The sequence below is a fragment of the Trifolium pratense genome, linkage group LG6, assembly GCF_020283565.1.
Source record: "Trifolium pratense cultivar HEN17-A07 linkage group LG6, ARS_RC_1.1, whole genome shotgun sequence".
Classification (NCBI taxonomy): Eukaryota; Viridiplantae; Streptophyta; class Magnoliopsida; order Fabales; family Fabaceae; genus Trifolium; species Trifolium pratense.
In genome coordinates this window covers 7,239,385-7,265,631 of record NC_060064.1, presented here as the reverse complement: position 1 = coordinate 7,265,631, position 26,247 = coordinate 7,239,385, and the positions used below count along the sequence as shown (strand labels likewise).

Sequence of the window (26,247 nt, the reverse complement as noted above, 5' to 3'; positions counted from 1 at the left end):
CTTTCTTCACCCTTCAAAAAAATATTTTGAATGAAACACCGTATGAGTGAGTGATTAAGAAATAAAATCGAGAATTCAATTTATAAAATTATAGGTGTCTATGTGTAATTGGTTGATACTATTTCATACTCACTTCAATGGACAATCAAAATATGGTTTTAGAGAGTGACCAGTTTTGATTAGCCACCGAAGCTGCTCTGATATAGCATCGACCAACCAACCACATGCATCCTATAATTCTTTAAAAATATTTTTCAATCACTAACTCACTCATATAGAATTTCATTCAAAATATTTTTTTGGAGTGAGAAAATGAGATGAGGGGGACAAGGGCGTCTCCGATTTTTTGAGGTCCCGTGGAATTATTAAAAGTAGATCTAATAAAAGAAAAGAAAAAAACACAAAAAAATTCAAAAGAATTGAAAAAACGTACAAGAAATTATGAGGGGTATGAAAAAACATTCTCTCACTTTTGAGCTGCAACGTCTAAGTTGGGTCGGCCCGCTCCGATCCGCTTTTGGACCGGCTTAAAGAGGTGACCTAAATCGGTGGTGGCCGCGCTATAATTCTGTTCAAGGAAGCTAAGAACACCTTCAAACATGTTCAGCAACCTACTACAACAGCGATGGAATCCCCAAATTTCTTCTACACAAGTTTGTGTTGCAAATCCCTCTTGCAATTGGGTACGATCCAGTTTCTTTCTCATCTCCTCACCATTTATTTTCAAACTTTAAACAGCTGATTTGAAAAGAAGAAAAAAAAAAGAATGTAACGCATAAATTTGATCTCTCTCTACCCTAATTCACAATTTCCTGCTCCTCACCACTTCTCTCGCGTTCCCCAATTTCTGTGCGGTGGAAATGACGGTGGTCGCTTGCGGAGAAGATAGAAGCACTCGCAGGTTAGTTTCCCTGTTTTTACTTGAATATTCATTCATTGTGTTCCATATTCCTTTTATTCATTGCTTAGGTTAGTTTCCTCATCGTGTTTATTCATACAAATATGCATACAATCCTAGCTTTGTTATCTAAATCGATCAAACTTGTTGGGTTACACAAATATAATAATATACCCAATGTCTATGGATACTCATTCATCACCGACACAACTACAATGACAATAATATTTATAAAATGTCACATTAAAATCCAAAGCATTCAGCAACAAGGAAACATTGTTACATATGTTGTTCAAACAAAATTATGACCGACAATAAATGACTCAAAACATACTGAATAGTTAACTGGGTCTAACATTCATCAATGAAAAGATTGATAGCCACTTAAATGTTGTTTGACTTACCATCATCATTCAGTTGATGCTTGACGGATGCATGTTCTGATCTTTTTTTCTCCTTGAGCTTCTCAACAAGCTCTTGCATTTGTTTGAGCTTGACCAATCTATCTTCCAACTTCTTTCTATCCTCCAACGGATGATCCACTTCAGCCACTTTGTTTGCTTCTAATAATTTTGCAGTCATGCGAGGAGATGCCCAAACTGTAGGTATAGTCTCACCTGGACCTTTGGTAAGAATGCAGACTTCAACACCATGTTCGGTACTCAGCGCGTCGATATCCTCCAACAACTTTGGTATTATTCTCTTGAATCTTTTCTCTCCCCGTGTCTCATCCAAGTTAGGGGAAGCCATGAACCCAAGTGTTTATCCTTTAATACAAAAAAAATATATATATATATGAGCCTAACAAAATTACGAACAAACAAAATTCCAAAAGTGAAATCGAACAAACAAAATCATGAAAATGAAATCGAAAATTAAATCGAACAAACGAAATTCCAAAAGTGAAATCAAACATATACTAAACAAAAAAAATAAATCCTAGATGGTGCATCACAAACAAACAATCGCAAATGAACATAAATCAAACTATGAATCTAGGGATTAGGGTTAGCCGATTAGGATCTTATTAAAAGGAAGAAGATCACGAATAAATAATGAGAATTATGAAGGAAAAGGAAGAGGAACTAGATTAAGAAAAACAACCTGGTTGAAAAACGAGAAATGAATGCGGATCGAAAACGAGAGGTTGAGTGTGCGTGCGGCGAATAGAGGTGGGGCTCAGATTGGTTGCGTATCAATCATGGTTAAGAGAATAAGAGGAAATTGAGTCGATGATGGGCCTGAAGTGCCAAGTGGGTTGGGCCCTCAAAGACAAAATTTCATTACGAATCGAAGGGTAGAAATAACAACTAAGGGAGGTACGAATAGAAAGAAGAGAATTAAATTATGAAAATTGGGCCGCCAAATTTTGAGGCCCGGTGCTACGGACGTGGTTGTGCACCCTTAGGGTCGACCCTGTCTATGGTTAATGTCTTGTTAAATAGCAGCGCCATAGCAAAACAGAATTTGGACAAATCATTAATGTTCCGTGATACACTATTTATTACAAAATATTGTCAAATATCAACTACAATGACGTAGCATTATTGCGTTGCGGAGATTGAACAAACTGCTATTTTCGCAGTCCGCAATTGACAACACCGGGTTGAACATGCCGCCTAGAATAATACTTTTAATTAGTCAGATCCTCGTTATAATGCTTGAGGGTTCATGGCTGCCACTAATTTGGATGAGAAATGGAGAGAGAGAAGATTCAAGAGAATATTACCAAAGTTGTTGGAGGATATCGACACGTTGAGTGCCCAATGTGGTGTTGAGGCCTGCGTAATTACCAAATGCCCACGTGATACGAGGCCTACAATTTGGGCATCTCCTGCCATGACTGAAAAATTCTTGGAAGCAAACAAAGAGGTTGAAGTGGATCATCTGTTGAAGAAGAAAAGGAGATTGGAAGATAAATTTGTCAAGCTCAAACAACTACAAGAGCTTGATGAGAAGTTGAAGGAGAAAAGGAGATAGGAAGATGTATCTGTCAAGCATCAAATAAATGATGATGGTAAGTCTGACAACATTTAAGTGGATATCTATCTTTTTATTGGTGAATGCTAGAACTAATTAACCTTTCAGTATGTTTTGAGTCATTTATTCTATCAGTAATGATTTTGTTTGAACAACATATGTAATAATGTTTTCTTGTTGTTGAATGTTTTGGATTTTAATGTGACATTTTACAAGTTTTATTGTGATTGTGGTTGTATAGCTGATGAATGAGTATCCATAGATATACATTGGGTTTATTGTTATATTTTGGGTAACCCGACAAGTTTGTTTTGATTTAGGTTGAATATATACATTGTATTTTACTAGAGAGCAAGTTATGAAACAAGAAACTTTGTATTTGAATAGGCTATTTTTGGGTTGAATGACTAATGTTTTAAGAAAATAAGAAACTTTGCATTTGAAATAATTTATTTTTGGTTAATTACAGAATTAATAGTTTATTTTTGGTTAATTACAGAATTGAAGTGACCACTACCATGATTATTTATATTTTAAATAAGTTACTTCATATTTATATTTCTAGTTTATTTTGGTTTTACTTCATGTTTATATTTCTATTAATGAATGAAATAATTTTCTTATAATAATTTAACTTATAAAATTATCTATTGTATGTTGATAAAGAAATATAAGTATAATAAATAGAAAAATAATTAATTGAAATTTATGAATTAATAAAGAAATACAAGTAGTAAGAGTCTCTATAACACTTACCAACATACTATCTTATTAATTAGTTGAAATTTATGAATTTTATTATCTGCTATAACATTCCAAGAAAGTTGACAGAACTAGAGTGGTTGAAAAAATTTAGTGAAAAAGAAAGATTGCCACCCACCGCTTCTTTCTTTTTGGCATTTTCTAGTTTCAAATTAGATACAACACCACAATCTTATACCTGTTAACTTGTTCTTATTCATATTCTTTTTCATTATCTCATCCTTAACATTAATTTATTTTCCAATGGCTTCCCAATCAAACCAACAACACTTCCTTCTTGTTCCATTTATGTCTCAAAGCCATCTCATTCCTTTCACAGAAATGGCAAAATTGTTTGCATCAAATGGTGTCATTGTCACTGTTATCCTTACACCACTTAATGCAGAAAGGTTCAACATGGTAATTGATCAAGCAAAAGCCTCAAATCTCAAAATCCAATTCCAATTGTTACCTTTCCCTTGTGTAGAAGCAGGTTTACCAAAAGGGTCTGAAAATATGGATACACTTCCTTCTCCTAAATACCAACCTTTGTTTTTTGCAGCTTCTAATATGCTTAAAGAACCACTTGAAAATTGGCTTTCAAAGTTGGAAAAACTACCTACTTGCATTGTTTCTGATATATGTCTTCCTTGGACTTCAAATGTTGCATCAAAATTCAACATTCCAAGAGTTGTTTTCCATGGAATTTCTTGCTTCACACTCTTGTGTTCACATAACATTAGCCTCTCCAAAGTTCATGAAAGGGTCAACTCAATGTCGACACCGTTTGTGGTACCAAATTTGCCTGATACAATTGAATTTACAAAAGCACAGTTACCCGAGGCTATGAAGCAAGATTTGAAGGCATGGAAAGAAGCAATTGATCAATTCAAAGAATCTGAACTTTCAGCACAAGGTATATTGGTGAATACTTTTGAAGAGTTGGAGAAGAATTATGTTAGAGGTTATGAGAAAGTTGCTAAAAAGGTTTGGTGTATAGGACCACTTTCCTTGCATGACAAGTTAACCTTTGACAAGTTTGGTAAAGACAATAAGGGATTCATCGATGATTCTGAATCCGAATGTCTAAAGTTTCTTATTTCAAACAAAGCTTGTTCTGTCATCTATGTATGTTTTGGTAGTTTGTCTTTCATTCCTGCTTCACAACTAAAGGAACTTGCTTTGGGATTGGAAGCATCAAACCATCCATTCATTTGGGTGATTGGAAAAAATGATTGTTCTGTTGAGTTAGAAAAGTGGTTAAAAGAAGAGAATTTTGAAGAGAGGAATAAGGGAAGAGGAGTTATAATTAAAGGGTGGGCGCCGCAAGTTGAAATATTATCTCATCCTTCAACTGGTGGATTTTTATCTCATTGTGGTTGGAATTCAACAATGGAAGCAATTTCATGTGGTGTACCAATGATAACTTGGCCAATGTTTGCTGAACAATTCTTCAATGAGAAACTAATAGTGCAAGTGCTTAAGATCGGCGTGAGGATTGGTGTTGAAGTTGTCGTGGATCCGATGAATACATTTAAATGTGAGAAAGTTTTGGTGAAGAAAGAGGATGTGAAGATGGCTATTGAAAAACTTATGGAGAATGGTGTGGAAGGGGAACAGAGAAGAAACAGAGTTAAAGAGATTAAAAATATGGCTTATAAGGCTGTTGAAGATGGTGGATCTTCTGATTCTAATTGCAAATTGTTTATACAAGAAATTTTAGATCAAAACTCATAATCAATGATTAAGAATAGCAAAGTAGTTCTTACTTTCATTTGTAGCTTTCACTATTTTATAATCACCATATCTTATGTCCTAATTGATACTACAGTTGCGTGTATGTAACTATTTACTAATAACCGTTTGATAATTAGTAAAACTACTTTGTGGGGATTGGATATTACAAAGTCACTGCGTTGCGTTAACACAGTAACTAATTTAGACCGTCCAATCAGAAATGAACGGATGAGATTTGATACTATATAGAATTATTAAAATCTGAAGCCAGGTCCCTACTTTGCTGAGTGGTGGTCCTGGTGGATAACAAATGTAACTATTTACTCATTAATTCCACAATCAATCCCATAAAAAAAATAATACAAACTAGACTTTGACATTTGGACTCTTCTGCCAAACATTATAGTTGGCGTCATGGTGTGCTATCATAAATATCTTGCTTAGTTAGCCTCTTACATCATATACATTTTTGTAAGATTTTAATAGAGATCTACGGACAGTATAAAATAATTTTACACGATCATCCAATAAAAAACTATCAATTTATTATTATTTATATTAAAAAAGTGGGATGAAGCAGGAGATGTGGCAAAAAAAACATTGTTTTTATTGGCTGACGGTGAAAAATTATTTTACACCGTCATATCCATATTATTTTTTCTCTTATTATAAAGAAATAAAACAAGATGGTTCTTTTAATAGTAGATAAGTGCATAGTACTAGAAACCTTCATTCATTCCCTAAAAATGGAGTCTCAAGCACCTCAACTACACTTTGTGTTATTTCCACTTATGTCCCCAGGCCACATGCTTCCTATGATAGATCTTGCAAAAACATTAACACAACATAACATCTTAGTTACAATTGTCACAACTCCACACAACGCTTCACGTTTCTCACAAACATTTTCTGAAACACATTCTGGTCACAAAATTCATTTACTTGAACTTCAATTCCCATCTCAAGATGCAGGATTTCCAGAAGGGTGTGAAAATTTTGACATGCTTCCATCTATGTCCATGGCTTTCACTTTCTTTTATGTAGCAAATACTCTTCTGCAAGAACAAGCAGAAAAAGCTTTTGAAAAATTAACACCAAAACCAAATTGCATAATCTCTGATGTTGGTTTTCCTTACACTTCTCAAATTGCTACTAAATACAAAATTCCCAGAATTTCATTTTATGGGGTTAGTTGTTTTTGTCTTGTTTGGCAACAAAAATTGATACTTTCTAATGTTATGGAGAAAATAGCAACAGATTCTGAGTATTTTCTCATACCTGAAATTTCTCACAAAATTAAGATCACAAAAGCACAAACCCCATCTTCAAATGATGGAAATTGGAAAGAATTTGTTGATAAAATGACTGCAGCTGAAATGGTTTCTTATGGTGTTGTTGTGAATTCTTTTGAAGAATTGGAACAAGAATATGCAAGTGATTTGAAGAAAACTAGGAATGGTAAAGTTTGGTGTGTTGGTCCTGTTTCACTAAGAAACAAGAATCACTTAGATATGGCTCAAAGAGGGAACACTAAGGTTGCTACTTCAATTGTTGTTGAAAATTGCTTAAAGTGGCTTGATTTGCAAAATCCGAATTCGGTTATCTATGTATGTTTAGGAAGTATGTGTAATTTAACTTCTTTGCAATTCATAGAGCTTGGTATGGCGTTAGAAGCGTGCGATAGACCGTTCATTTGGGTTATTAGGGAAAGAAATCAAACAGAAGAATTGAATAATTGGATCAAGGAATCGGGTTTTGAGGAAAGGACTAAGGAGAAAGGATTTTTGATAAAGGGTTGGGCTCCTCAAGTATTGATACTATCACATTATTCGATTGGAGGATTCTTAACACACTGTGGTTGGAACTCGATGTTAGAAGCAATATGTGCTGGTGTGCCAGTCATTACGTGGCCGTTGTTCGGTGATCAGTTTTTCAATGAGAGGTTTGTTGTGGAAATATTAAAGGTTGGTGTGATGGTTGGAGTGGAGAGTCCTTCAAATTGGGGAGAGGAAGAGAAGTTTGGCGTGTTGGTGAAGAAAGAAGATGTTGAGAGGGCTATAGAGAAGTTAATGGATGACAAGAATTATGAAAGTGAAGAGAGAAGAAAAAGGGCTAAAGAGCTTGCAGAGATGGCTAAGAGAGGTGTTGAAGAAGGAGGATCTTCTCACTTCAATGTCACTCAATTGATCCAAGATATCCTCCAACATTCAACCAAGTAGATTGATGTTGTTTGCAACATTTTTCTTGTTGAAAATGACATCATGGTGTTCAATGAAACTTGTAGGTAAGTTCCACTCTAAGTGATTCTTGTTTCTTAGTGAAACAGGACCAACACACCAAACTTTATTGTTCCTAGTTTTCATGTAATCCTTTACATTTTCTGGTTCCAATTCCTTAAAAGAATTCACAACAACACAATAAGACCATTTCAAGATTATGATAACTTACCAACTTGTTATTGTTTGTGGAAGAGTTGAAATGGCAAAGTCAAACTTGAACACTTCTTTAGTGTTTGTTTAGTATGAAATATCTTGATTAGGGAATTATTGTTATCATTCAAGATCAGTATTTGCCGTTTCTATCTAAGTTTAATTGTTTAAGTTATGCACAATTTGATGAAATAAGTACTTTTTTTTTTGAACTGCTGATGAAATAAGTACTATATATATATATATAGTATAGTAGTATCAATTAGGACATGAGATACAGTGATTATAAAATAGTGAAGCTACAAATGAAATAAGAACTACTTTGCTATGCTTAATCATTGATTTCTCTAATCATTTTAGTTGTGAATTGATAGTTTCAAGGTTGAATGAAAGACAAACCACTGAAAAATATGTAGATGACAGAACAAGCTTTGTTAGGAATAAATAACTTTAGACATTTGGATTTCGATTCAAAATCATCGATGAAGCCTTTATCGTCTTTACCGAACTTGTCGAAGGCTAACTTGTCATGGGTCCTATACACCAAACCTTTTTAGCAAATTTCTCATAACCTCTAACATAAATCTCCAATTCCTCAAAAGTATTAACCAATGTCCCTTGTAATGAAAGTTTGGATACTTTGAATTGATCAATAGCTTCTTTCTTCTGTTCCTTTGAATCCTGCTTCATTGCCTCAGGTAAGTAGGTAGCTGCACTTTTGTAAATAGTGTCAGGAAAATCCCGTACCACAAACGGGGCATGAAATTGAGTTGGCCCTTTCGTGAACTTTGGAGAGACTAATGTTATGTGAGCACAAGAATGTGAAGCAAGAAATTCCATGGAGAGGGACATAGACTATTATTGATGCTACTATGTATACTATTTATTCCATGAAAAAATAATTCAAACAATATACTTAATAATTTTAAAAAATGCAATACCAACCCGACCCGACCGAATTCTGCGAACCACTGGACATAGACCAAGATCTCCATTACGTCGCACTTGTGGCATCTCTCTTCCACCTCATTTTGGGACTTCAAATCATCATTTGCTAACATTTTTCACAAAATCAATCAAACTATTATCAACTAACTAAAACCAACCCAAAAAAAAATTCCAAATCAAAGTAATACACGGCAAGAACTATTAACAGATACACCTATCTACCCAAATTGACCTAAAAAACACAAAACAAAATTGAACAAGAATAATTAACAAACACCCAATGTACCCAAATTAACAAAACAGATCAAAAAAATATAATTTCAAAAACTTGATAAACATCTGATACAACATATAATTGAAAAGAACCCATGTATGATTAATTGACAGTTAGAATTGCACATTCTTTTAAAAATCCCTAAGGTGTGTTTTTTTAATTGGCTTTCACCACAGGTTTAATCCGGTTCATGGGACAGTTCTGACATCAAGTGGTTCTAGGCCCCTCCCAATCGCAGTTGCGGGGATCGAACCGTGGTCCTCACTTAACCAACAACTAATGATTGGTAATCCATAAGGTGTGTTTGTTTCCAATGAAAACTGATTTTGAATGAATTGATTTGTAAAACTGATTTTAGTCAAATTGATTTTGATTAAATTGATCTGAATGAAAAAATTAATGTTTAGATAAAAACAAATTTAAGACTCGAAATGACATTTAAAAGCAAAATCAATTATACTCACTAATAAGTAATAATAACCAAACATGTCAGAATCAATTTTATGTATCTACAATCACTTTTACATCCAACAAACGTAAATCCAAACATAAGAATGTATTGGACAAAGTACATACCATGAAGAGGGTTATTGGTTGATGAAAGGTTGATGTTAATGTTGTTGTTTTCCTTTTCCTTCTTTCTCCTAGCAGCTTTTCTCTTCTTAGGACCTGAAGGCATGATTGAGGTACAACAAAACACAACCCTTTTGTCTCACTCACACTATTGTCTTACGTTGGAGCCTTAAAAGTTAAAACTGTTAATGGGTCGGTGAAATGAAAAATTGTGTTTTGAATATATGTAGTGGAGGGAGTAGAGTAGCTAGTAAGAGCGTGAAAAAAGGTTAGATAGGGGAACAAGATTTTCTGATATGCTGTTATGGCTTTGAGCCGTCTGATTAAAATAAACGGTTGAGATTGTTTTATTGCGTGAAAGTGAAAATGAAATTGAAATTAAAATTGGTCAATTTAAAATTAATTAATGGTTGAGGATTACTAAAATAATTATTATATGAATTATATAGAGTCAAACTTTCTGAAAATATTACCGAAGGAAATTTTCAAATTTGAGAATTATTAGAAATTTAGAAATATAAATATGGATATTAAGATTTTTTTGGGTACAGATTGTTAAGATACTTTTACTCTTGAGTAAACTAATTAACTCATTTGTAATGACTAATGAGTAGCTGTCTCATTCGATGAATATAAGATTTTTGGGATAATAAAATAAGATGACTATATTGTCAAGAAAAAATAAAAATAAGATGACTATAAAATGATTATTGCTAAAAAAAATCTTATATATATATATATATATATATATATATATATATATATAGGGGGCTGCTAACTTAGACCCAGTTGGGTCTAAGTTAGCAAGGTGCACCTTTTGAGTTGGACAAAAATACCCATGTTTTTAATTTTTGAAAGAATTGAGCAACAGGGGCATTTCTGTAATTTTCTGCAATTTTACACGTGCCCCCCACTTCTTTTTCCCCCCCAGACACGTGGCAGCTTCTCATTTGACAAAAATCGAGCGCGTGCATCACACGCGCCGACAGGCGCGCGTGGTGGAAAGGATGACGCGGAGAGAGAAAGCCTTTTTAAAAGGCAGGCCACGTGTCAGCATATGATTGGCTGCGTTAATTTTTTTCCATTTAATACTTTAAACTCGATTATTTCATCGTAAATTAATTTTTTATTTTTTAATTTTTATACCAAAATTCATAATTTTTTTTTCTCTACAAATAGAGACTTGGTTCGTTTGATTTGGACACCGAATAAAAAACGCAATTTTTCACTACTTTAAACTCGATTATTTCGTCGTAAATTAATTTTTTATTTTTTATTTTTTATACCAAAATTCATAATTTTTTTTTCTCTACAAATAGAGACTTGGTTCGTTTGATTTTCACTACCTTAATCTCATTTTTCACTACCTTACATCAACTCACTGAAACCATTCTACCAGAAAAATGGTTTCGGAGTACAAATCTCTGAAACCATTCTACAAGCTAAATGGTTTCAGAAGCAAATAACTAATAATCAACTTACTGAAACCATTTTACCAGCAAAATGGTTTCAGATTACAACTCTCTAAAACCATTCTACCAGATAAAATGGTTTCAGACGCAAACACAATTAATAAATTACTCACTGAAACCATTCTACCAGTAAAATGGTTTCAGAATACAACTATGTGCAACCATTCTACAAGCTAAATGGTTTCAGAAGCAAATAACTAATAATCAACTTACTGAAACCATTCTACCAGCAAAATGGTTTCAGATTACAACTCTCTGAAACCATTGTACCAGATAAATGGTTTCAGAAGCAAACACAATTAATAAATTACTCACTGAAACCATTCTACCAGTAAAATGGTTTCAGAATACAACTATGTGCAACCATTCTACAAGCTAAATGGTTTCAGAAGCAAATAACTAATAATCAACTTACTGAAACCATTCTACCAGCAAAATGGTTTCAGATTACAACTCTCTGAAACCATTCTACCAGATAAATGGTTTCAGAAGCAAACACAATTAATAAATTACTCACTGAAACCATTCTACCAGTAAAATGGTTTCAGAATACAACTATGTGCAACCATTCTACAAGCTAAATGGTTTCAGAAGCAAATAACTAATAATCAACTTACTGAAACCATTCTACCAGCAAAATGGTTTCAGATTACACCTCTCTGAAACCATTCTACCATATAAATGGTTTCAGAAGGATTTCGGTGTTTAAATCAAACGAACCAAGTCTCTATTTGTAGGGAAAAAAAATTATGAATTTTGGTATAAAAAATAAAAAATAAAAAATTAATTTACGACGAAATAATCGAGTTTAAAGTAGTGAAAAATTGCGTTTTTTTTTCGGTGTCCAAATCAAACGAACCAAGTCTCTATTTGTAGAGAAAAAAAAATTATGAATTTTGGTATAAAAAATAAAAAATAAAAAATTAATTTACGATGAAATAATCGAGTTTAAAGTATAAAATGAAAAAAATCACGCAGACCCATTCATATGCTGACACGTGGCTGCCTTTTTCAAAAGCAAAATTTTCTCTCTCCAGCTTATAATCTAGTGTGGCGCAGACAGGATGATCTGATAGATCAGGATGATCTGGGCTGTCTGATTGATCAGACAGTCTTAATGAGATCACATCTTGGCTGTCTGATGGAAATCAACGGTCTGTAACCATGGTCCTTCCGTACGCGCGCGACACTGGATCCACGTCTATTAATTGTTTAAGAAGGTGGGGCGCGTGTTGTTATTTTTTTTTTTATGTAAAATTACAGAAATGCCTCTGTTGCTCTATTCTTTCAAAAATTAAAAGAATGGGTATTTTGGTCCAATTGAAAAGGTGCACTTTGCTAACTTAGACCTAACTAGGGTCTAAGTTAGAAAACCTCATATATATATATATATATATATTATTTTTTATACTGAATTTTATATTTATTTTGTCAAATAACTCTATTTCACATTTTTCATGAAAATTTAATGGAAAGTTGAATAGTGTATGTGCTAAATGAGGTTGGAATTTAAAAAAGAATAATACAATTCACTACATCGATGGAAGAACTTTATGCTAAAATAACATTTAAAAAGGAATAAAACAATCTACTACATGTTCGTGTGTGCTTAGCTCAATTGGTAGGAAAATCGCATTATATGTGCAGGAGTCCGGCTTCGAACCCGGGACACTTCACTTATTCACATTTAAGGTAGATTTTCTAGCAACTAGGCTATTTGACAAAAAAAAATCCACTACCTTGGTGGAGAGCATTTTCCATATCCACCTTCTCATTACTTTTTTTTTCTGCTCCATAAAGGTATCACTTTTATCCTCTCCTTTCCACTCATTTCCACAGTTACAGGGTTTTTGTTTTTGTTTTTGTTTTTGTTCATCGAATTATTATTACTTCTCGTTTTACTCTTAAACAAACCACCCTCTTTAATTTTGAGTTGTGTTTCTTTTTTTTGTGCTAAAACCTTTTAGTGTTTGTTATGTGTACATGTCATTTTCAATGTCCTTATGATTAGGTTATCTTTGTGAAACTCATTCTTGTTGACAGAGCGTGCCATTTTTTGTCTAAAGATTTTTTCAAGTTCTCCATAAACTAAATTATTGAATTCTTTTGAAATTCATAATGAAAAATATAATTGAGTTTTCTAAGTTATTCGGGTATTAAGGGCCCGTTTGACCTAACTTTTTTTTCTCTTCTTTTTACTTAAAAGTAATAATTTAGGCCAAACAACAATTTCTAAAAGCTATAGTAAAAAAAAAAAATTTCTATATTTTAGAAAAAATAATAATATATTATCAAATATATCTTTTAACCCTATTATAATAAAAAACAACAACTTTTAACTTTTTTTTATAAAAAAATTTAAGATTTACCAAACAATTTTAATTTTAGTTAAAAAACTATTATTTCTAGCTTTATGATTAAAAGAACTTCTACACTTAAAAAAAAGCTAAGCCAAACAGACCCTAAGTTTATTGAATTAAGTTTTTGGTTTTTTTTTTGGTCCTTTCTTTTTTATTTTAATTAAAAAAAGAAAAATGTTAACATGCGACCAATAACACTTTTTTTTTTAAGCACAATGACACACGTAAGAAAGCAAAAGTAAAAATAACATGTGTATTTAACTTTTTAATTTTTTTTTTCTAAAGCAATTTTTCATATTTAGAAAAATAAATCAAAATTCTATAAAGCAGAAAGAAAAAAAAAACAAGTTTTGATTTTTTTTTTGACAAAACTGTAGTTTTGATTTGAAACACAACTTTCCCCAAATTCTCAAATTCTCAATCCCCAAATTCTCAAATTCTATCTCTCTCACATCACACTCCTTTGAAACACAACTTTCCTTTTTAACTCTAAATTCAGAGATAGTTTCTTGATTAGGTTCTTTGTTATCACTATCTTTCATTATCACCAACTCTGAATTCAATTTCATAATCGATTCATTCTACCCAATTTGTTTTCTCTTTGCGACATTCTTTCCTTCTCCGTCATTCATCATAACGCAACACGACGCAACACGTTCGTGTAACTCACTCCACTCGCTCCGTAACTCGTTCTCGATTTTTTCATCATGCCGAAGGATAAACTTGATAACAGGTAAATCTTTTCTATCCATTCTTTTTTTTCTTGCGATTTTCTGATTTTGATTTTTAGGGTTTAGATGAACAATTTGTAATGAATCGTTCCATCTGGTTTTTATTTCGATTTGAATCTTGAATTAATTTGATATATGATTTCTTTTTTTACTTTTTGTCGTATGGTATATGATTTGAATCTTGAATTAATTTGATGTCCATATATGATATATCTGCTTATCATTGTGTTGTCTCACTTGTTTTTTTTACTTAAAAATCACATTTTCATTGCCATATTTTCTTACTATTGATGATAAGATTCAATTCATGTTTCTGAAAAAAAAAAGTCTTCTGATTCACAATTTGAATCTTGAACTGATTGATAACCATTGCGCTGAGCACTTAAATCCAGCTATTTAAAAGTGTTTCACTCAATTCTATGTTTTTTCTTTTCATTCACTTTGCTTATGTTCCTATCATCTGATTTTGGGGATGCTTTAACATTGAATTTACTTACGATTATGAGATATAATCATAGTTGAAAGTTTTTGTCGTGTGAAAGAAAGCAAAACAGCCACATTCATTGTTCATTGTAGCATTGTAAAGTTTAGCATCTGATCTTGCAAATTCTATTGTTGAAATTAATGAGTTTTTTTGGAATTTTATTATTTCAGGGAACCACAATGGGCTAGTGTGAACTTAGGAATTTTCATTTGCATGCAATGTTCAGGGATTCCCCGGAGTCTTGGAGTGCATATATCAAAGGTAAATACATTTTTGTTCCTTCTCAGTTTAGAAATTTTATAATGGCCCAACCTTCTGATTTTGTTACAAGGTGAGGTCCACAACTTTGGATACATGGTTTCCAGAACAAGTTTCTTTCATGCAATGTAAGAAACTATATATGGAATCTATTTCTTAATTACTTTCTTTGTGAAATGTACTATTGAGCAAATTATGAGATACAATGAGCAACTCTTGCTTTCTCTCTTATAGGACATTACGTAATATTGATTTGATTAGCTCTTTCTTTACTCATGGGAGATATCCCTGTTGCCAAACATCGGCTATAGCAATACAGTGTAGCAGAATGTTAACAAACTACTATTGCTCCACGATACACGATTCAGCACAAAGTGTTTTCAAGTAATGGCTATAGCTGCATTATAAGCCTATAACACTAGCATAGCGAAATTTTAACGAACCGCTGTTTTTTGCAATTGACTGTGCTAGAAGATATGATAATTGTTACAAATGTTGTTTGGCTCTTGCAAGTGTAACTTATATGGTGTGGTTTATGCAAATACGGATAATGTGAAGTCAAATAAGCCCTGGGAAGCTAAACTGCCACCAAATTTTGACAGAAATGGATGTGGAATCCAGAAGTTTATCCGTGCCAAGTAAACTGTCAATATATTCTTATACATGACTATATGGTTCTAAATTGTAGTTGCGGTTGTGACTTGTGGTTACATTGTGACCTTTAATACTATGGCATAATATATATAGTCACAATTGAAATGCTGTTGCGAAGACTTCTAAAATCTTTATATTGTGTCTACAGACTACAATTTAGAACTATGCTAGAAACATAGAGATGATTTTTCATCTACTTTTCCATTTTTTACTATTGTTAACTAGCTTATGTTCCTTCAGATATGTGGAGAAACGATGGGCTTTACAAGGTGAACTACAAGCTACAAAGTCAGCTGAAATAAAGTTGAACTTGAACTTCAAAATTTCACCACCTACTGGGGCCAAGAATGGTATTCAAAAATCTAGGAGATTGTCTCTTGAGGAAAGCATTCTTGTGAATCACATGCCACAAATTCGGCCTCCAATACCAAAATTTAATGAGGTATTCATGTTATATTTGATGTTTAATCCTCCATAAAGATTTTCCTTTCATATTTTAATTCGTCCGAGTGTTCTGAAATAGCAGATATCACGTTATTGAACAACGGAATTATAACAAACTGCTATTGTTCTGTGACAAGTGAGTTAGTACAAATTGTTGTCAAATAGCTGCTATAGCAGTGCTATCTATAACACTGTAGCAGAGTAGAATTTGAACAACCGAATATTTTCTGTGATCCGTGATTTACAACACTAGTCGGATGCATGTTCGATGTATCATTTGATAAACCAGTCACATCCACAATTGTTTGCTCAGTCAAAAAATTTGTTATCTTCAAATATTTACACCACAAAAACCAAAATACTAATTGAGGTTTATCTGTTGAATTCAGGGTCCCTTAGATTTAAAAATGAAGAATTCACCACCAATAAAGAGGCCATCAGCATCACTTGATTTTGATAAACCCATTGGAAATAGCAACGGTACCGTCGATCTTTTTAACTTGCTTTCCTTCGACGAAGATAAAAAGAATATATCAACTACACCTTCTAGCTGGACAATATTTGATTGTAAGATTACATTACTTGTAGCATCACATCTTCAGAATCTTTGTTCTATTTTCTTTGATTCGCATGGTTCTTGTTATGCGCTTGGAAATTATTAAATCAGCATTTATGTTTACAGGAGAAGGTGTGCAAATTGTTTATAGATTTGCTGAGCTAGCTTTTTGGATAGATGTCACAAGATTATGGTTAAATCCGTTCGTGCAATGTTGCACGAACATCAAGCTGTGTTGGTCTGGTGAGTATTTCTCATTGCAATTTAGTAATGCTAATTTGTTGTTTATATCCTTATATCCATATTTTATTGACCCTTGTCTTCTTCACTCTCTCCTATAATCAAAAGATTTGTTGCATGGCTATCAGTATCTTACGATACATACGAGTCGTATCGTATCGCGATTCAATACTAAATTGGAACCTAATCAACACAAATCTCTTGTGTGTATATAATTGGACATGAATCTTATCTTAAATTCTATTTCTTAATTACTTTCTTTGTGAAATGTACAATTGAGCAAATTATTAGATACATGAGCAACTCTTGCTTTCTCTCTTATAGGACATTACGTAATATCAATTTGATTAGCTCTTTCTTTACTCATGGAAAATATCGGTGTTGCCAAATAACTGCTATAGCTGCACTATAAGCCTATAACACTAGCATAGCAAAATTTTAATGAACTGCTATTTTGCAATTGACAGTGCTAGAAGATATGATAATTGTTACAAATGTTGTTGGGCTAAATTGCAGTTCCGGTTGTGACTTGTGGTTACACCGTGACCCTTAATACTATGGCATAATATAGTCGCAATTGAAATGCTGTTGGGAAGACTTTATATTGTGTCTACAGACTACAATTTAGAACTATGCTAACAACATCAATGTTCTTTTATTGAGGTAATGTGCTGGATGTGTCCCTCGGTGTCCCTAAATTGATCATATGTCCCTCGGTGTCCCTAAATTGAGCTTATGTCCCTCGGTGTCCCAAAATTGAGCTTATTTATGTCCCTCGGTGTCGCAAAATTGAGCTTATGTCCCTCGGTGTCCCTAAATTGAGCATATGTCCCTCGGTGTCCCTAAATTGAACCTATGTCCCTCGGTGTCCCTAAATTGAGCTTATGACCCTCGCTGGCCCAAAATTGAGTTTATGTCCCTCGGCGTCCCTAAATTGATCTTATGACCCTCGCTGTCCCAAAATTGAGCTTATGTCCCTCGGTGTCCCTAAATTAAGCTTATGTCCCTCGGTGTCCCTAAACTGAACTTATGTCCCTCGGTGTGCCTAAATTAAGCTTATGTCCCTCGGTGTCCCTAAATTGAGCTTATGACCCTCGATGTCCCTAAATTGAGCTTATGTCCCTCTATGTCCCTAAATTGAGCTTATGTCCCTCGATGTTCCTAAATTGAGCTTATGACCCTCGGTGTGCCTAAATTTAGCTTATGTCCCTCGGTGTCCCTAAATTGAGCTTATGACCCTCGATGTCCCTAAATTGAGCTTATGTCCCTCTATGTCCCTAATTTGAGCTTATATCTCTCGGTGTCCCTAAATTGAGCTTATGTCCCTAAATTGAGCTTATGTCCCTAAATTGAGCTTATGTCCATAAATTGTTCTTATGTCCCTCGTTGTCCCAAAATTTAGTTTATGTCCTTCGATGTCCCTAAATTGAACTTATGTCCCTCGATTTCCAAATTGAGCATATGACCCTCGATGTCCCTTAATTGAGCTTATGTCCCTTGGTGTCCCTAAATTGAGTTTATGACCCTCGGTGTCCCTAAATTGAGCTTATGTCCCTCGGTGTCCCTAAATTGAGCTTATGCCCTTCGGTATCCCTACATTGATCTTATGTCCCTCGGTGTCCCTTAATTTTGCTTATATCCCTCGGTGGGCCTAAATTGAGCTTATGTCCCTCGGTGTCCCTAAATTGAGTTTATGTCCCTCGGTGTCCCTAAATTGATCTTATGTCCCTCAATGTCCCTAAATTGAACGTATGTCCCTCGATGTCCCTAAATTGAGTTTATGTCCCTCAAAGTCTCTAAATTGAGCATATGTCCTTCGGTGTCCATAAATTGAGGTTATGTCCCTCGTTTTCCCTAAATTGAGCTTATGTCCTTCGGTGTCCCTAAATTGAGCTTACGATGTCCCTAAATTGAGTTTATGTCCCTCAGTGTCCCTAAATTGAGCTTATGTCCCTCGATGTCCCTAAATTGAGCTTATGTCCCTCGGTGTCCCTAAATTGAGCTTATGTCCCTCGGTGTCCCTATATTGATCTTATGACCCTCGCTGTCCCAAAATTGAGCTTATGTCCCTCGGTGTCCGTAAATTGTGCTTTTGTCCTTCGGTGTCCCTAAATTGAGCTTATGTCCCTCGGTGTCCCTAAATTGAGCTTATGTCCCTCGATGTTCCTAAATTGAGATTATGACCCTCGATGTTCCTAAATTGAGCTTATGACCCTCGCTGGCCCAAAATTGAGTTTATGTCCCTCGGCGTCCCTAAATTGATCTTATGACCCTCGCTGTCCCAAAATTGAGCTTATGTCCCTCGGTGTGCCTAAATTTAGCTTATGTCCATCGGTGTCCCTAAATTGAGCTTATGACCCTCGATGTCCCTAAATTGAGCTTATGTCCCTCTATGTCCCTAAATTGAGCTTATGTCCCTCGATGTTCCTAAATTGAGCTTATGTCCCTCGATGTTCCTAAATTGAGCTTATGACCCTCGCTGGCCCAAAATTGAGTTTATGTCCCTCGGCGTCCCTAAATTGATCTTATGACCCTCGCTATCCCAAAATTGAGCTTATGTCCCTCGGTATCCCTAAATTGAGCTTATGTCCCTCGGTGTCCCTAAATTGAGCTTATGTCCCTCGGTGTTCATAAACTGAACTTATGTCCCTTGGTGTGCCTAAATTTAGCTTATATCCCTCGGTGTCCCTAAATTGAGCTTATGACCCTCGATGTCCCTAAATTGAACTTATGTCCCTCTATGTCCCTAAATTCAGATTATGTCCCTCGATGTCCATAAATTGAGCTTATGACCCTCGATATCCCTAAAATGAGCTTATGTCCCTCGATGTCCCAAACTAGAGCTTATGTCTCTCGATGTCCCAACTCGGTGTCCCTAATTTGAGCTTATGTCCCTCGGTGTCCCTAAATTGAGTTTGTGTCCCTGGGTGTCCCTAAATTGTTCTTATGTCCCTAAATTGTTCTTATGTCCCTCGTTGTCCCAAAATTGAGTTTATGTCCTTCGATGTCCCTACATTGAACTTATGTCCCTCGATTTCCAAATTGAGCATATGACCCTCGATGTCCCTAAATTGAGCTTATGTCCATCAGTGTCCCTAAATTGAGCTTATGTCCCTCGGTGTCCCTAAATTGAGCTTATGTTCCTCGGTGTCCCTAAATTGAGCTTATGTCCCTCGGTGTCCCTAAATTGAGCTTATGCCCCTCGGTGTCCTTAAATTGAGCTTATGCCCCTCGGTGTCCCTTAATTTTGCTTATATCCCTCGGTGGGCCTAAATTTAGCTTATGTCCCTCTGTGTGCCTAAATTCAGCTTATGTCCCTCGGTGTCCCTAATTTGAGCTTATGACCCTCGATGTCCCTAAATTGAGCTTATGTCCCTCGATGTCCCTAAATTGAGCTTATGTCCCTCGATGTCCCTAAATTAAGCTTGTGTCCCTCGATGTCCCTAAATTGAGCTTGTGTCCCTCGATGTCCCTAAATTGAGCTTGTGTCCCTCGATGTCCCTAAATTGAACTTGTGTCCCTCGATGTCCCTAAATTGAACTTGTGTCCCTCGATGTCCCTAAATTGAGCTTATGTCTCTCGATGTCCCTAAATTGAGCTTATGTCCCTCGATATCCCTAAATTGAGCTTATGTCCCTCGTTGTCCCTAAATTGAGCTTATGTCCCTCGATGTCCCTAAATTGAGCTTATGTCCATCGGTGTCACTAAATTGAGCGTATGTCCCTCGTTGTCCCTAAATTGAGCTTATGTCCGTCGATGTCCCTAAATTGAGCTTATGTCCCTCGGTGTCCCTAAATTGAGCGTATGTCCCTCGGTGTCCCTAAATTGAGCTTGTGTCCCTCGATGTCCCGAAATTGAGCTTATGTCCCTCGGTGTCCCTAAATTGAGCGTATCTCCCTCGGTGTCCCTAAATTGAGCTTATGATGTCCCTAAATTGAGCTTATGTCCCTCGGTGTCCTTAAATTAAGCTTATGTCCCTCAATGTCCCTAAATTGAACGTATGTCCCTCGGTGTCCCTAAATTGAGCTTATGTCCCTCGTTTTCCCTAAATTTAGCTTATGTCCTTCGGTGTCACTAAATTGAGCTTACGTTGTCCCTAAATTGTGTTTATGTCCCTCGGTGTCCCTAAATTGAGCTTATGTCCCTCGGTGTCCCTAAATTGAGCTTATGTCCCTCGGTGTCCCTAAATTGAGCTTATATCCCTCGATGTCCCTAAATTGAGCTTATGTCCCTCGGTGTCCCTAAATTGAGTTTATGTCCCTCGGTGTCCCTAAATTGATCTTATGACCCTCGCTGTCACAAAATTGAGCTTATGTCCCTCGATGTCCCTAAATTGAGCTTATGTCCCTCGATGTCCCTAAATTAAGCTTGTGTCCCTCGATGTCCCTAAATTGAGCTTGTGTCCCTCGATGTCCCTAAATTGAGCTTGTGTCCCTCGATGTCCCTAAATTGAACTTGTGTCCCTCGATGTCCCTAAATTGAACTTGTGTCCCTCGATGTCCCTAAATTGAGCTTATGTCTCTCGATGTCCCTAAATTGAGCTTATGTCCCTCGATATCCCTAAATTGAGCTTATGTCCCTCGTTGTCCCTAAATTGAGCTTATGTCCCTCGATGTCCCTAAATTGAGCTTATGTCCATCGGTGTCACTAAATTGAGCGTATGTCCCTCGTTGTCCCTAAATTGAGCTTATGTCCGTCGATGTCCCTAAATTGAGCTTATGTCCCTCGGTGTCCCTAAATTGAGCGTATGTCCCTCGGTGTCCCTAAATTGAGCTTGTGTCCCTCGATGTCCCTAAATTGAACTTATGTCCCTCGGTGTCCCTAAATTGAGCGTATCTCCCTCGGTGTCCCTAAATTGAGCTTATGATGTCCCTAAATTGAGCTTATGTCCCTCGGTGTCCTTAAATTAAGCTTATGTCCCTCGGTGTCCCTAAATTGAGCTTATGTCCCTCGTTTTCCCTAAATTTAGCTTATGTCCTTCGGTGTCACTAAATTGAGCTTACGTTGTCCCTAAATTGTGTTTATGTCCCTCGGTGTCCCTAAATTGAGCTTATGTCCCTCGGTGTCCCTAAATTGAGCTTATGTCCCTCGGTGTCCCTAAATTGAGCTTATGTCCCTCGGTGTCCCTAAATTGAGTTTATGTCCCTCGGTGTCCCTAAATTGATCTTATGACCCTCGCTGTCACAAAATTGAGCTTATGTCCCTCGGTGTCCCTAAATTGAGCTTTTGTCCCTCGATGTTCCTAAATTGAGCTTATGACCCTCGCTGTCCCAAAATTGAGTTTATGTCCCTCGGTGTCCCTAAATTGATCTTATGACCCTCGCTGTCCCAAAATTTAGCTTATGTCCCTCGGTGTCCCTAAATTAAGCTTATGTCCCTCGGTGTCCCTAAATTGAGTTTATGTCCCTCGGTGTCCCTAAATTGAGTTTATGTCCCTCGGTGTCCCTAAACTGAACTTATGTCCCTCGATTTCCAAATTCAGCATATGACCCTCGATGTCCCTAAATTGAGCTTATGCCCCTCGGATTCCCTAAATTGAGCTTATGTCCATCGGAGTCCCTAAATTGAGCTTATGTCCCTCGGTGTCCCTAAATTGAGCTTATGTCCCTCGGTGTCCCTAAATTGAGCTTATGTCCCTAATTTGAGCTTATGACCCTCGACGTCCCTAAATTGAGCTTATGTCCCTCGATGTCCCTAAATTGATTCCAAAGCCGCTGATAACAGGTAAATCGCTTCTATAACGGGAAATTGGGAAAATGGTTGAGTATATATAACGGGAAATTGGGGAAATGGTTGAGTATATATAATGGGAAATTGGGAAAATGGTTGAGTATATATCCCTTGATTTTTTCATACTTGAAACACAAGTTGAGGTGACCCTTGATAATGATTTTTTCATATAGGTAAATTTGGATGATGGTTGTGTGCCATGGTGCCTTTGATGCAAAATTGAGTGCAGGTCACTCGATGTCCCTAAATTGAGTTTATGTCCGTCGATGTCCTGAAAACTGATGGTCTGAATGTAATTTCAATGTAAATGCTTCATAACTTCAAATGTAAGTTGAGAAAGACACTTGGCGCCTTAGATGGAAAATTAAATATATGTCCATCGATGGCCATAAACTGAATATATGTCGCTCGATGTCCCTAAATTGAATATATGCACCTCATTGTCCCTAAATTAAATTTTCATATTTCTGCTTTGTATTGTTGTCTATTATTAAGTTTTTGGGAACTATTATAGGAACAAGTGCTAGACCCAAGTTTTACAGTTTTTTTTTTTGACAAAACCCAAGTTTTACAGTTGAAAATTGTGTTCATTAGTTACTTTAATGTTGGAATTTAGCGTAGAGCTTGTGTTCTGTTTCAATCTGATGCAGGCAGAACCTGAACTGCTTCGGGTCTGATGCGGCTGATGATTTGCAGAATGCTACAATGGCTGAGCCTGGTACTGCGCAGTCTTATTTGTCTTCTGTTAATTTTAAAATCGACTCCTGGGTGATTCAAATGTAATATTGATGCATCATTTGTGTCACATTTAAATAAAGTTGGGTTTGGAATATGTATCTGTGACAAACGTGGTCAATTTGTGATTTCAAAGAGAGAATGGATTGCCCTTCTTTGTGGAGTGGATGTGGGCGTACCTCTTGGTGAGTATATGTTCCCTAATTAATGGTATGTCCCTCGATGTCTCTAAACTGGGTTTATACCCTCGATGTTCCTATATTGAATTAATGTACTGGATGACCCTAAATTGAACTTATGTCCCTCGATGTCCCTAAATTGAACTTATGTCCTTTCGATGTCCCTAAATTGAGCTTATGTCCCTCGGTGTCCTTATAATTGATTGTCTAAATGCAATTTCAATGTGAATTCTTCATAACTTATGTAAGTGGAGAAGACCCTTGGAGCCTTATATGCAAAATTGAATATATGACCCTGATGTCTCTAAATTGAATAATGTACCTCAATGTCCCCAAATTAGATGTTCATAATTCTGCAAAGTTTTGTTGTTTATTATGAAGTTTATGGGAACAAGTGCTGACCTGAGCTTTATAGTTGAAAATTGTGTCCATTAGTTACTTTAATTTTGGAATATAGCACATGGATTGTGTTCTGTTTCAAATCTGATGCAGGCAGAACCTGTGATTGCTTCAAGTATGATACGTTCTGAATGAAACACAAGTTGAGATGACCCTTGATAATGATTTTTTCATAACGGTTAATCGGGAAGATGGTTGTGTGCCTTGGTGCCTTCGATGCAAAATTGATTACATGTCACTTGATGTCCCTAAATTGAGTTTGTCCCTCGATGTTCCTAAATTGAATTTATGTCCCTCGATGTCCCTAAATTGAGTTTATGTCCCTCGATGTCCCTAAATTGATTTTATGTCCATTGATGTCCCGAAAACTGGTGGTCTGAATGCAATTTCAATGTGAATGCTTTATAACTTAAAATGTAAGTGGAGAATTCTTAAGACAAGTATTGCGACGCTGTATTTGGATGACTCTAACGAGATGAATTTTTTATGCAAAATGTGGTTTACAATATGAATTCATTTTATGGTCTAAATGCAATTTGAATGTGAACGTTTTATTCATAACTTGAAATGCAAGTCGAGATAACCCTTGATAATGATTTTTTCATAACGGTAAATTCGGAAGATGGTTGAGTTTATGTCTGAATGCAATTGCAGTGTAAATGCATCATAGCTTTAAATGTAACTGGAGAAGATCCTTGGCACCTTAGATGCAAAGTTGAATATAGGTGGCTCGATGTCCCTATATTTAATATATGTTATTCGATGTCCCTAAATTAGGTGTTCATAATTCTGCTCTGTTTTGTTGTCTATTATGAAGTTTATGGGAACGTATGGTAACAAGTGCTAGACTCAAGCTTTATATAGAGATGCATGTGTCCTTGAAATCAACCTTGTTGATGACAAGGATGTTGTTCCGAATTCTTGATGTAATGCTAAAGGTTCGATTGTGGATTCTTCTCGAGTAGAGGTTTCAGTAGAAAAGGCTGAAACACAGCTTCATCCTTTAGAAAAAAATGCCATTAATGTGGGTTCGTTTCAACTTGAGCATTCTATAGATAAAACTGAAACTAGACCACATATATCACAAGACGATATTGAAACAAATTTGGGTGATACGTTCTGTTCTGTTATTACAGGAATGAAACTAAGTTCCCTGGACGATAAAAATTCTGTATCCACTGAGTCTAGGAATCTTTTAGCTGGAAGTGATCTGGTAAATTTTGATATAACAGCTTTGATAGCTTTTGTATCAGGAATTAGTAATGGTGGAACAGAGAAACTTTTGGCTACTCCGGAAAGTGATCTGAGACAGCGGTTTAAGGGAAACTTTGACTTTGTGATTGGTCAAGTGAGTTATTGATCTTTTTTGCCTCCTGCTTTCTGTTTTTGACCTTTAGCATGTTTCTATTTGATGATGAAACATCCCAATTATTCAATTAACAGTCGTTAGCTTAAACATCAAAACTTTCAAAATATGAAGACCCGATGATCCAGTTTTGACTTTTGAAATGATTCTTAGTTTAGCATTTTGACTTTAGTGAAATGGTCATTGTCTTTGTCAATTCCAATTTTTTATTTATCAAACTCATCACCCCTTCATTCATATTTTGTTACCGAAGTTTATTAAATTGGCGATGATCATGAATTTACTCACATCTTCATTCATAGTGATTACTTGTCCTTCGTATTACTAACCTAAAGTTATATGGTGTTTTAGTTAACTATGCGAATTAAATATTTGCACTGTATGTAGTTTTTATAAACTTTTCTGGTTTTCATTGGTGTCAATTGAATAATTCAATATTTGTGCAATATTTGAATTGACAAAAGCTTTCTCCAATATTTGTGCTAGATAATGTCTGAACTTCAAAATCCAATACATGTGGAATTTGGTAAAGTCCTGTGTGGAAAGCATGACATAATTTGTGAGAGAGTTCTTTCAGAATTTAAGGAGTTGGTACTAATGTGTGGAGGGCCCAATGAGAAACTTAGAGCTAACAAGTTAATAAATTGTCTCAGGTGAGTTTAATGAGTTATTTTTTCTCTATTAACCACCTGGATTTATTCTGCAAATGAAAAATCAATTTTTTTTGACAGTGTTAGTATGTTAAACTTAGCACAAAGAATGATATTTCCTCAAAGATTGTAACTTCCGTAAACATATAAAAACAATGTATAATAGGAGAAAATAACATCCAATATGTACAAATTTTACAGTCCAAGTAGGAAATTTATCATGATAAGCAGAATTCGGTCGGTCCATTTTCTTTAGAGATGCCACAAGTGCGACGTAATGGAGATCTTGGTCTATGTCCAGTGGTTCGCAGAATTCGGTCGGTCGGGTCGGGTTGGTATTGCATTTTTTTAAATTTGAATTATTTTTTCATGGAATAAATAGTATACATAGTAGCATCAATAATAGTCT

At 35.4% G+C, this 26,247-nt stretch overlaps 4 protein-coding genes across 12 annotated transcripts; 3 read left to right on the top strand and 1 right to left on the bottom strand.

Moving 5' to 3' along the window:
- The first annotated feature begins 380 nt into the window (after positions 1 to 380).
- Positions 381 to 5,498, top strand: LOC123888991 (UDP-glycosyltransferase 73C3-like). 3 transcript variants are annotated; one of them, XM_045938160.1, is made up of 2 exons: positions 381 to 901; positions 3,940 to 5,498. In XM_045938160.1, exons 1-2 carry the CDS (start codon positions 861 to 863, stop codon positions 5,354 to 5,356), a joined length of 1,458 nt encoding a protein of 485 aa, XP_045794116.1. In that variant the 5' UTR covers positions 381 to 860; the 3' UTR covers positions 5,357 to 5,498. The 3 variants fall into 3 exon arrangements, with proteins under 3 accessions (XP_045794116.1, XP_045794117.1, XP_045794118.1); XM_045938161.1 differs by having other exon boundaries at positions 390 to 901; positions 3,960 to 5,498; XM_045938162.1 differs by having other exon boundaries at positions 404 to 901; positions 4,182 to 5,498.
- Positions 5,499 to 5,681: 183 nt separating this feature from the next.
- On the top strand, positions 5,682 to 7,864 carry LOC123888990 (UDP-glycosyltransferase 73C11-like). The gene has a single exon (XM_045938159.1). It carries the CDS (start codon positions 6,043 to 6,045, stop codon positions 7,573 to 7,575), a length of 1,533 nt encoding a protein of 510 aa, XP_045794115.1. The 5' UTR covers positions 5,682 to 6,042; the 3' UTR covers positions 7,576 to 7,864.
- A 64-nt stretch (positions 7,865 to 7,928) lies between these two features.
- On the bottom strand, positions 7,929 to 9,753 carry LOC123888992. The gene is made up of 3 exons (XM_045938163.1): positions 9,584 to 9,753; positions 8,741 to 8,839; positions 7,929 to 8,495 (listed from the first exon to the last, which is right to left on the bottom strand). The coding sequence occupies exons 1-3, from the start codon at positions 9,684 to 9,686 to the stop codon at positions 8,305 to 8,307; spliced, it is 393 nt and encodes a 130-aa protein (XP_045794119.1). The 5' UTR covers positions 9,687 to 9,753; the 3' UTR covers positions 7,929 to 8,304.
- Positions 9,754 to 13,826: 4,073 nt separating this feature from the next.
- On the top strand, positions 13,827 to 26,081 carry LOC123892711 (probable ADP-ribosylation factor GTPase-activating protein AGD15). Of its 7 annotated transcripts, none has more exons than XR_006803267.1 (8): positions 13,827 to 14,145; positions 14,798 to 14,888; positions 14,959 to 15,523; positions 15,780 to 15,981; positions 16,373 to 16,550; positions 16,666 to 16,782; positions 22,683 to 22,835; positions 23,160 to 23,572. XR_006803267.1 is itself a non-coding variant. In XM_045942566.1 (8 exons), coding segments are annotated over exons 1-6 (579 nt in total). In that variant the 5' UTR covers positions 13,827 to 14,119; the 3' UTR covers positions 16,668 to 16,782; positions 25,076 to 25,170; positions 25,675 to 26,081. The 7 variants fall into 7 exon arrangements, 5 of the variants coding, with proteins under 5 accessions (XP_045798522.1, XP_045798520.1, XP_045798523.1 ...); XM_045942566.1 differs by lacking the exons at positions 22,683 to 22,835; positions 23,160 to 23,572 and adding exons at positions 25,076 to 25,170; positions 25,675 to 26,081 and having other exon boundaries at positions 15,444 to 15,523; XM_045942564.1 differs by having other exon boundaries at positions 15,444 to 15,523.
- Positions 26,082 to 26,247: the final 166 nt, after the last annotated feature.